At 44.8% G+C, this 11,894-nt stretch overlaps 1 protein-coding gene across 1 annotated transcript; it reads left to right on the top strand.

Moving 5' to 3' along the window:
* Window positions 1–9,769: 9,769 nt before the first annotated feature.
* On the top strand, window positions 9,770–10,741 carry LOC136942253 (transcription factor Maf-like). The gene has a single exon (XM_067235103.1). The coding sequence runs from the start codon at window positions 9,770–9,772 to the stop codon at window positions 10,739–10,741; it is 972 nt and encodes a 323-aa protein (XP_067091204.1).
* Window positions 10,742–11,894: the final 1,153 nt, after the last annotated feature.

Raw genomic sequence — 11,894 nt, 5'->3', positions numbered from 1 at the left:
AACTACATGACCAGTTCCACCAGTAGTTAGACTGTGGCAACTCTGACAGTCTTTATTCAGTGCATTTGCTGATTCACTGACCAGCTTACTTGAAGACTGTTGAACCATCTCCCAATCATTCCATGTCCATTCACTCACTGTCTCTTGTTGAATGTTGTCACTTTGACCCCATCTAATAGTGGAAGGATCTCCATTATAGAGAAACAAATACTTTTGAATTCTAACTACTGTACTAAATTGTGGTTGTAATGCAGACATGTAAATGACCTGGAATGCAAATGTATATCAAATATGGCTATTCATGTAATTTTAAATAATATTAATTCAGAGCAGGGTTGTGTGTTATTTTGGTCAGGAATTAAACTTAATAAGCATTTATCTTAATAACTGATCTGGGCTCAGTGAGGATGAGACCATAAGTCTGTTGGTTGCAGAGGTTCACGCAATCATAGCTTTGCCCTCTGCAGCTTGGCTTACTCCAGTGAAGAATTAACACACACACACATACATACACACACACACATATACACACATATACAGACACACACACATACAGACACACACACACATAAAGACGTGCACAAACGCCTCAATGCACTCCAATATGACGCAGCCCTATTGATATATGCAGTTAATTATATTGAGTTGATTAAAGTCAAGGACCGGCTGTGGAATTCATCCTAAATATCTAATGGGTGTTTATAAAGAGAGAGAGAGTGAGAGAGTGTGTGTGTGATGTTTATGTCACTCAGTGCATACTAATATTGTTCCTATTTTTTCATTAGTTTCTACTTTTACTAGCCTTAAAATATGGAAACATCCAGATCCAACAACCACCCTAACGACTCAGTTACGTGTTCTACAGTTGTAAAAACAGCACTTTTCTACACTGATTAGCATTCAGCCTCACTCATACATAAATCAATAGAATAGATAACATTTGGGGTTTTGGCAGGACATTGCATAAGGCTACAGCGGTGTGTGTGTGTGTGTGTGTGTGTGTGGGTGTGTGTGTGTGTGGGTGTGTGGGTGTGTGTGTGTGTGGGTGTGTGTGTGTGTGTGTGTGTGTGGGTGTGTGTGTGGGTGTGTGTGTGTGTGTGTGTGGGTGTGTGTGTGGGTGTGTGTGTGGCTGTGTGTGTGGGTGGGTGTGTGTGTGGGTGTGTGTGTGTGTGTGTGTGGGTGTGTGTGTGTGTGGGTGTGTGTGTGTGTGTGGGTGTGTGTGTGTGTGGGTGTGTGTGTGTGTGTGTGTGTGTGTGTGGGTGGGTGGGTGTGTGGGTGTGTGGGTGTGTGTGTGTGTGTGTGTGTGGGTGTGTGTGTGGGTGTGTGTGTGGGTGTGTGTCTGTCTGATTTCCATGTAAATTGTTCTTTTTTGTTCTGTGTCATAGTAAAATCATGCTGTTTACCATCTGCTTGACAGATAGCACCCCCCCTTCAATTGTTCTGGAACATTCATCGTTCCAGAGTGATTATCCTCACTCTCAGTATGTGCATGCCTAGCTCTCACTTTTCCAAATCCAAACCCACTGAGACACACTTGTCTGCTGCACACCAAACAGGCTGTAGGCCTTGTTACCTTAGCTCTCCACATCAGTGTGAGGTTGGCACACACTTGGCACTGTTCAGAGGGCCACATGAGCTTCCACTCACGCTAACTGACAATGATAACTTGTAATTACAACCACTTAAAATGTGCATTATTTTACCCAGTGTTGAATAAACTATTGAGGCAGAAAATTGTCCGGTTTTATCACTGGCATATAAACACACACATTTAAGCGTTTCCCTTGGACGAGCACCACCACTGGACACACTGAATGACAGAAATAGGTAGACATGTGAACAGACTGAGACAGTGTGAAGTGGCTTCAATACATTTCTATCTTTTACACCAGGAACCCAACTACTAATACTGAATGTCCATTGAGGATTCATTCATCACTTAAACTGGAAGTACATTCACCAAACACAAAGAGAAGACTTCCGGAGCAAAAAAAAAAAAACGTTTGAATGAACATCTCTTACTTTTCTGCAGAAAGAGCTTCCTTTAGATAAACTCCAGGTGTGGTGTGTGCCCATCCTCCTCTTTGAGTGATAGCAGTTTAGAAGAGAGGGGGCCTACTGGAGATTAGGACTCCAATTAGCATTTAAGGTGCTGTCATAAATTCTTTCCTAGAGTGGAATGGGGGAAGCAGAACAAATGAGGGGATTAATATGTGCTCGGACCGACCGATAGTGAGAGGGGGTCTGGGTCACCTTGGGAGAAAGGGCTGGTCTGAGACACATGCACAGTGTGGGCCCAGCACGCACGCTACAGCACGGACGCAACAGCATGGCAAGATCAACAAAGTCTTGTGATTTACAGTTTCTTCAATGTTCTGTACATCAAAGACGTTGGTTATGGTCCTTGTCTGTTCATTATCTTTAGCTAAACAATTCAATGCAGAAACACCTAAAATGACTTGAAACAACAGGCTTAAAATGACTTGAAACAATAAGCTTTTTTATTCTTTCTGGGAAGTGAAAGCATGAAGTGTGAAATCAGAAGGTTTCTAAGAAAAACAGCAGCTTGTCACAATATCTTTTCACTTCAGGCACGGCATTTCTACAGTACTTAATAATTATCTCGAGCTTGTAAGTGACTGAGGCTGGATGCTGAGTCACTGGTCTGCAGAGCTGCGTTCTCAAAGCTTCCTTTCACAGAGGTTGGAGTTCAACCTTTGAACATGAGGTGAGGGTGAACGCCTGTCTGTATGCAGCTGTACTGCAGCTCTTCCACTAGCAGGGACAAGGTGACTTACAGGTAATCTATAAGAACGAGGAGCCAGCCAGGCGCCAGAGGCTTTTATTAGATCTCCAATACTCTCAGTGCCAGAGGCAGCCCCAGCCTCGGCCCCAGTCTTAGCCGTAGCCGTGGCCCCAAGAAACAGCCCCAGACCTGACCCTTGTCGTGGCCCCAGACCGGCACCCAGACCTAGACTATACTCTGCCTAAAGAAGGGCTGCACCAGAAGCGACCCAGGACAGTCATGGTGGCAGCCGCCTTTCCCTCAACTGAGTGGGATGAGACAAACTGTCACACACTTGCTCTATGAGAGAGAGAAGAATGAAGAGAGAGAAGGATGAAGAGAAAGAGAGAGGAATGACAAGAGAGGGGTGGAAAAGCAGGAAAGGGATCTATCCGTCAGAACTTAGGGAGTTTTTCAGCAGTACATTGACCTTGAGCAGTTGCAATTGATTTCCAGTTAACGGCTCCAAAAAGCGTTCTGAAACCACGGCGAGCTTTGATTGGGAACAGATTTCCCAAAGTCCGATAGCATGCCACCTGCCTGTGGTGATGGATGGTCCTCCTGTACCCCATCAATCCTCACCTGCTGCACAGGACCTGACACCTGCCGCAGATTTATCATCATATACTGCATCCTGTGAATGGGCCAATCAGTGAGTAGCATGCTATACAAAGGCCCCTCCCCCCAAGGGTTACTTGATAGGGGCAAGGGGGTAGATTTATTCCTGTTCTGTAAAAATAAGAGAATAATAGATTGAAGCAAAGAGGAGCAAGAGAAAGAAGGAGAGAAGGAAAGCAAGAAGGAAGCAGGAGCAGGAGAGGTGGGGGAGGGAGCGACACCAAGCTCTGGTACACTGCTCTCTGTCAAGCTCAGACTACAAACACTTTGTGTCTCCCCGAAAATTAAACTGCAAACAACAAACCATTCCATGCCAACTGCTTATGATCAATTCATTACTCACTACAATTAAGGAAAGTTAAATAAAGTGTCCATGGACTCTGAACATCGTCTCTCTAATTAATACCTTCTCTCCCTGATATTACAAGTTTAGGGTGTCAGGTGGCAGAGCGGTTAGGGAAGCGTGCTTGTAATCAGAAGGTTGCCAGTTCGATTCCCGGCCGTGCCAGATGACGTTGTGTCATCCAAGGCACTTCACCCTACTTGCCTCGGGGGAATGTCCCTGTACTTACTGTAAGTCGCTCTGGATAAGAGCGTCTGCTAAATGACTAGATGTAAATGTACAAGTTGATAAGAACCTCCTGCTGTTTTAAGGACTATCTTAATGTTTCTCTGTCTACTAACAGCTGGCCAGGCTATGAACGACAAGCCTTCCAGAAGACCTGAGGCTTCTCAGGAGCAGACAGGGCTTCTGGGGCAGGGTAAGAGGGATGGGGGGGCAGGGTGAAGAGGGATGGGGGGGCAGGGTGAAGAGGGATGGGGGGCTGGCCAGCCCTGGTACTTTAGGTCTGTGTAATCTCCCTCAGTCCTTTTTCATTAGCTACACTGACTAAAAGAGCTTAACCACAGAGCCCAGTTAACCAGAGAACAAAAGGACACAACGCAGATTCCTCAGAATACATGTCCCCTCAGCCACACGTCCCCTCCTTCAGTCACTCTCTCACTTCCCCTCCTTCTCCCTTTTTCTCTCTCTCATTCCCTCCCTCTCCTTATTACCTCACTTCCATTCCCTCTCCTTCCCTCTATCTCCCTTTTTCTCTCCCTTTCCCTGCTCTCTTCCTCTCCTCCTTCCTCCCTCCTCTTCCAGAGCAGCTCTGTGTGGATTACAGATGGCATCAATGGGATGAGACGTATTACTAATCGATTTGAGGAGAGCTTGTCTTTGTTCTCCCGAGACGAAAACTTTGGATCTCAACGCCGTGCACACGCCTAATGCTGCTGCTAATGCTGCTGATCTAAAGATGGAACGCCGAGGAGGGAAAACATCTCCTTCTTCTTCTCCCGCCTTCTGTCTCTCATCAGTTAAGCAGATGAAGTCTGTATTGTGGTGTATCTTGTATTGTCTTATGCATTGTGCACAAGAGCTGGTGAAGGAGCTTTGTTCGGATTCTGAAGGAGAGAACAGGATAAACAGAGTAAGGAAATCTTGTTCAGTGTGGAGGATGAGAGTTCAGGCTACTGTGGCTTCCTCTCTCTGACGGCCCAAAAACTCTACTTTCTAATCAGAGCACCTCAGGACAGCTGTGGGTCTGGGGAGGAGGGATGAAGGGAGGAGAGGTGGAGGGAGGAGAGGTGGAGGGGTGGTGAGGAGGAAAGAACTGGGGAGCGACTGATGCCATATTTCTTCATGAGGGCGTCAGTAACAGAGGAGTGGTTATATGAATGGCCTGTCATTGGAAAGGAGGATAAACAGCTCCTGTTTTGCAGAATCAGAACACAGGGTTGCCAGGTTTGACCAACAGGCTTGTTTGATATCTTCCCTTTACACTGTTCTCATGTCACACTGTGTCTAGGGATAATTCACCATGACTTAGAGCTGGAGGAAAGCAGGTGTAGGCAGCCTTGTCCAGCAACTAATCTCCACTGACCAACCTGTTTCTTCCAGCCAGTTGAATTGTTCAACATAGAATTTGGAACCAATTTTTTGAAAGTGGAGAGGAGGAGACCATTTTCCCAAAGTGCAAAGGCAAGAGCATTTAATCAAACTAGACAGAGATGGATCTGCAAGAGTTCAAAGAGCATACCAACAGCTGGATAGATTTGGTCATTTTACTTGGCGGAATAAAATGTAATAATGTGTCACATACAATGGTGTGTTAAATGAAGAAATATAATGTAAATGGACCAATGAATGACTGAATGATTGATCCAGACAGAAGACTCACACCCACTAACCCTCTGCTGTAGGCCTCACACCCACTAACCCTCTGCTGTAGGTCTCACACCCACTAACCCTCTGCTGTAGGTCTCACACCCACTAACCCTCTGCTGTAGGTCTCACACCCACTAACCCTCTGCTGTAGGTCTCACACCCACTAACCCTCTGCTGTAGGCTTCACACCCACATCTAAAAAACAGCTCATGTTTCTGCACAACACTGTCAACCTGTTCATCATTTCACCAACCTGTCTTTACTCATCCACAACCCCCCTTACACACACACACACTCCTCCTCTCCCTTCTCCAGTGTCTCTCTGCCAGTAGGTTATTCTGGAGAAGACAGGGCCGAAGCAGGTGGGAGCAGGATGCTGGGTGGACAGGTTACCCTCCTACTCCCTCACAGAGGAGACAGCTTTACACTTACTGTATGTACTAGTACCTGGCTCAATTTAGAGAATTTATATTTAAACTAACATAAAGACAGACAGGCTGACAGGCAGTTAGACAGGCAGACAGATAGACAGACAGGTAGGCAGACAGATAGTCAAGGATGTCTACATGCTGCGTTAGACATTATCCAGATGTGCAGTGAAGAGTTTGAACATTGGACGTCTGTTCAGTGTGGCCAATTAACTGGTTCAATCCTCCTACTAAACTGTTAGTGTCAGTGTCTGTGTGTGTCTGTGTGTGTGTGTGTGTGAATGTGTGTGTGAGTGAATGTGTGTGTATGTAACCATTCCACTATTACTATGGTTACAATACTTACTATTATTTTGAAACAATTTTATTTCTGATATAATTTGTAATGTACTGTAATTCCAACATGTTTATCATGAATGTGACAGGCTTCCCTCCTGGTATAACCTGTGTCAGGAGTCTGTATGGATTTTTAACTGTCTATTAGCGATGACGCTTGGCATAATTTAGCATAAGTCTGGTTTAATGTAGACCTTGATTAGTGTGGAGGGTGTGTGTGCGTATGTGTGTGTATGTATGTGTGTGTATACAGTACGTGTGTGCGTATGTGTGTGTATGTATGTGTGTGTATACAGTATGTGTGTGTGTGTGTGTGTGTGTGTGTGTGTGTGTGTGTGTGTGTGTGTGTGTGTGTGTGTGTGTGTATGCATGTGTATGTATACAGTATGTGTGTGTGTGTGTGTATGCATGTGTGTGTATACAGTATGTGTGTGTGTGTGTGTGTGTGTATGCAAGCATGTCAGAAAGTGATCGCTTCCACACTTGTTGAGGGGCTGGTTCGCCCAGCCTGTTCATCAGCTACTATCACAGCAGATGTAGTGTGATGTTCGCCTGTCTATTTTCCCCTGCGTGCACGAGCACAAGGAAACTGGAGGAGAGGTCTAATTAGTACTATTGAATTTGAGTGCATTAGAGACAGATGGTGCAAGCGGACATTTAAAAGGTGAAAAGAGCACTTGAAGCTTCAGTGGCTGCACTTGTTGTCTTGAAAGGACGGTTATCATCTGTCTGTGTTGAAAAGCCTGTCCTGTCTGCATGCTCCTCTGCTAACAGACACTCAGGGTGTCTTCACTGCTTAAGATTCAACACCAGGCTAAAACCTCACAAAGCATTTCATTTTCTACCCAAATTATTCAGTTTGTGTCTTGGGTGGGTCCATTGAAACCACAGTTTGGACGTCCTCATTTGGAGAGCAACCAGAATTTCTAATTATGGCATTAAACATTGATTGAGAAAGAATCATCCTCCTATGGGAAATCTCATCAAGCATAATATGAATTGGTCTTTCATTTTAGTAAAATTCTAGTAATTTCTTAAAGCAACACTCAAGGTATTTACCATAACTGAGAGCACTTTATTTCCCAGTATGTTCAGTATGTTATCAATAAATTTGAAGTCAGTGCAGTTTATAAAAGCATGGACATTAAGAGAAACTATCAGTTGTGGATATGAATGTTATCATACCAGTGTCTTTCTTTATGACAGTTTGGCAATTCTTAATATTCTGATGTCAGACAATCATATAACAGTATACTTCAACTTTACAACTTCTTTTGCTATTGCTCATGTGCTAATAAATGGTCTGGAGAGAATAATGACATTTAAATTTAATAATAATAAAAATAAATAATATAATAGGAATTCATAAGTAGGATTTGTTCCTACATCACTGTAACTTCCTGTAGTACATTCATCTACAAAGGTTTACTGCCATTAACCTGTGTATTAAGGAACTGTGGTGCCACAGGGTGTTTCCACAGCTCAGTGACATCAGACACTTTTTCTCTGGAGGATTTTCTCCCTGCATCAGAAGCTCTGTTTGGGGTTTTAATGAATAAAATACCATGTTTATCCTGGCTGTTTAACGCTAAATCCCCATGAACAGTCACAGGGACCAAGAGAATATGTATTTGTGCTAAAGACACAGGGGATTTGGCGAGAGCTGCTGCTGGCTTTGTAGTCGCTGAAGCTTCCCCCAGTGACGGGTACCTGGGAGACTGCTCATATTTACTCTCCTGTCCTTCGAGTATAGCCCTATTCATTATTTGTTCTTATATGCCACTGCTCCCATGCAATGTATACTCCAAGAGAGAGGGAGAGAGGGAGAGAGAGAGAGAGGGAGAGAGGGAGGGAGGGAGGGAGGGAGGGAGGGAGGGAGGGAGGGAGGGAGGGAGGGAGGGAGGGAGGGAGGGAGGGAGGGAGGGAGGGAGGGAGGGAGGGAGGGAGGGAGGGAGGGAGGGAGGGAGGGAGGGAGGGAGGGAGGGGGAAAAAGGGAGTAAGAAAGAAAGAGAGGGAGGGAGAGAGAGAGGAACTGGGTAAGTGAATGATCTATTTATATGCTTTATTTGTTGTTTGTGATCAGTAGGCTGAGTAAATTACAAGAGCTATTATAGGCAAAGTAACAGTTTACTGGTTTAATGGTATTTAAAAAAAATGTGTATACCTTTTAGTTAAATTCAAAAACGGTGAAACTTTGGACTTTATAAAAATGCTTTCTTGGCGAAGATTTACATCAAAACCATCTCCTATAGTTCCAGCAATAGTCAGCGTTTAATTCACGCAAAAAGAGTATAAATCAGTAAGAAATACACGGTCACCAGGAGGAAAGCGCACTTTTGCGCACGAATATGGTGGCACTACCACATATTGCCAAAGAGTGGCGATGTTGGGTTTCTTTATCGATAAAGCTCCAAGGATATTGCCCCTTTCCAGATCAATATGGTCTCCATGGTCCCTTGCACACTGACGTTTTTGTCTTGAAGACTCATCATTGTAACTGTCATGAACTATTTTAAATTGTCAACCGACAAGTTCAAGATTCTTTTTATTTTTTTACAAATAGCCTAGTCAGATTGAATTCACAATTTGGTCCTGATAATGAATAAGGTATGTTTTTTTTTTCTTCTGTGTTAGAGAAGCAAACGCTTGCCTTTCCAAAAAAATGTCTTCATAAGTAGGCATATTTAGCCTACCAGATTCCATTCTCTTGTCATAGTCGGCTGTTTTGGGACAACGTTTTAACGGTATTCCTCCTGTCCAGCACTGAGTGCTACATTCCGGCTGCTACTCGGATGGAACACTTATGATAAGTTTGGTTACTGCATTATTAATATAATTGACTCTCCCACACGAGCATGCTCATTGGCTGCGAGTCCGGGACAATTTTATATTTCAGCTCCTGACGTCAGGGCGCCTATAAAACTAAGCAATGCTTTTAAACTCGCCTGCTGACTGATCCCCGAAAAAAACTCCATCCGTGCGGGGTAGAGGTCTTTATTATTTCTCTATAAGAGGCAACAATTTGCCTGTGAAACGCCCGTGAACATCCTCAATCTCGCGCACTAATCCTAACAGAAGCCATGAAATGTTAAATGTTGGAAACACAGTCGCGCGCAGACACTTGCATGCTTGGAGAGAGAGAGAGAACACGAGGAGAGACGCACGCGCTGCTCCAATGCGTCTGTGCAATAGACACTCTGCGTGAACGGGAGAAAAAAACTTATCGAATAACAAAACCAATCCTGCGCCGCGCGATTACTAACCCCTACTTTTCCTCCGGTTTTGAAGAGAAAAAAAAATAAAGAAATCAAGCTGGCTCAGTGCGTGTCTCAGCAGCTTAGTTTGACAGGTGCTCCTCATCTCCCTTGGAGGACTGTCAACAGCACGAGGATGGCATCAGAGCTGGCAATGAGCAACTCCGACCTGCCCACCAGTCCCCTGGCCATGGAATATGTTAATGACTTCGATCTGATGAAGTTTGAAGTGAAAAAGGAGCCGGTGGAGCCCGATCGCAGCATCAGCCAGTGCAGCCGCCTGATCGCCGGGGGATCCTTGTCTTCCACCCCGATGAGCACGCCTTGCAGTTCGGTTCCCCCCTCTCCAAGCTTCTCGGCGCCCAGTCCGGGCTCGGGGAGCGAACAGAAGGCGCACTTGGAAGATTTCTACTGGATGAGCGGGTACCAACAACAGCTGAATCCCGAGGCTCTGGGCTTCAGCCCGGAGGATGCAGTGGAGGCACTGATCAGCAGCAGTCACCAGCTCCAGACTTTCGATGGCTATGCTAGAGGGCAGCAGTTCACTGGCGCGGCAGGGGCAGGAGGCGCCATGGCGGGGGAGGAGATGGGATCAGCAGCCGCTGTGGTATCGGCGGTCATTGCGGCAGCGGCAGCCCAGAACGGAGGTCCCCACCACCACCACCACCATCATCATCATCACAGCGGAGGACATCATCCTTCCACCGGCGTCCAGTCCAGCGGCACCAACGTCAACCACCAGCACATGCTTTTGGATGACAGATTTTCCGACGAGCAGCTGGTCACCATGTCAGTGCGGGAACTCAATCGGCAGCTTCGTGGGGTCAGCAAGGAGGAAGTGATCCGTCTGAAACAGAAGCGGCGGACGCTGAAGAACAGAGGCTATGCCCAGTCGTGCCGCTACAAGCGGGTCCAGCAGAGACACGTCCTGGAGGGCGAGAAGACCCAGTTGATTCAGCAGGTGGACCTTCTCAAGCAGGAGATATCCAGGCTGGCCCGCGAGAGGGACGCGTACAAGGAGAAATACGAGAAGCTCATCACCAACGGCTTCCGAGAAAACGGTTCCAGCAGCGACAACAACCCGTCGTCGCCAGAGTTTTTCATGTGAGTTTCTCCGTCAAAAAGTTTTGACAAAATACAAAAAGCGTTTTATATGCACAGCCTACATGCATTAGAACCAAACACATGAATGGGACTCAACTTCAATACAAATATTTGATCTTAATCTTTGTGAATATTGTGGTTAAATATTATTGCCAATGAGGCATCAGTCATTTTTGCCCCTTAACAGTTTTCCAGGATAGTCTATGCTACAGGCTATAATCCCGTTTAGTTTTTGTAACTCAGTGCCTGTGTTCAGTAAATTCAGTTTGTCCCTTATGATTTTAAACGTTATTTGGTTAAGTTCTACTAAATAAGTTCTACTGAACTTGAACTTGTGATGAACGCATCGATTTGGTTCCTGCAAACATTGTTTCTGTTGAAATTAGGCTGACTTTGAACATTAGGCAAACCCAGTTTCCCATCATCTGTTTTGGCATGTTTATTGCATACTAGGAATGCTTGAAAACGTTTATTTATTTGTAAAAGTAGACTGTGTAGTATTTTATAAACCAACCGCGCATCCTGTTAGGATATTTTTTATAGTAGCTAAAAACACAACTTTGTCGTGGGACAAATAAGTGTCAACGGTATTTTTATGTATTCATTTAGCAGAAGCTTTGTCCTTCACATCTGTGAGAAAGTTTATTCAGCGTCCTGACAGACTGTGATTGACCCTCATCCGCACGAGCTCGCTGATGACGCTGTCCTTTCAACTTGATCCAAATTGCCAGGGAGACAGGACCTTAGGAATGATGTCGGAATTCCGAGTGTAGGCCTAATGTTGTCCATGTCCACGATGTCTACAGACACACCTGACACGAGGGCACATATTCTTGCGGTGTACGGAAACAGCAAGAAGCGAATCTAATAAATATAATTTGACAGGCAACAGGTTGTTTAATATGAAGTAATACTAAATTAATCCACTAAATTGATATTTGAAATGCACTGTTGTTTTCTGATATTTATCATCTAATTTATAGACGGAAGAAAAATACGCACTAGCCTGTTTTCGTGATTGGCTTTTTATTTTTTATCAGAAAATTGTTAACCATTGAAAAAGACATTGAAAGTTATGTAGCCTAACAGTTTTGCACAATTACGTTTATTTTGACAATTTGACTAAACTGCTAAATATAGCCTAATAATATCTAGGC

This window comes from Osmerus mordax, chromosome 4 (genome assembly GCF_038355195.1).
Source record: "Osmerus mordax isolate fOsmMor3 chromosome 4, fOsmMor3.pri, whole genome shotgun sequence".
In the NCBI taxonomy this organism is placed as follows: domain Eukaryota; kingdom Metazoa; phylum Chordata; class Actinopteri; order Osmeriformes; family Osmeridae; genus Osmerus; species Osmerus mordax.
This window is presented reverse-complemented; position numbering and strand designations above follow the sequence as displayed.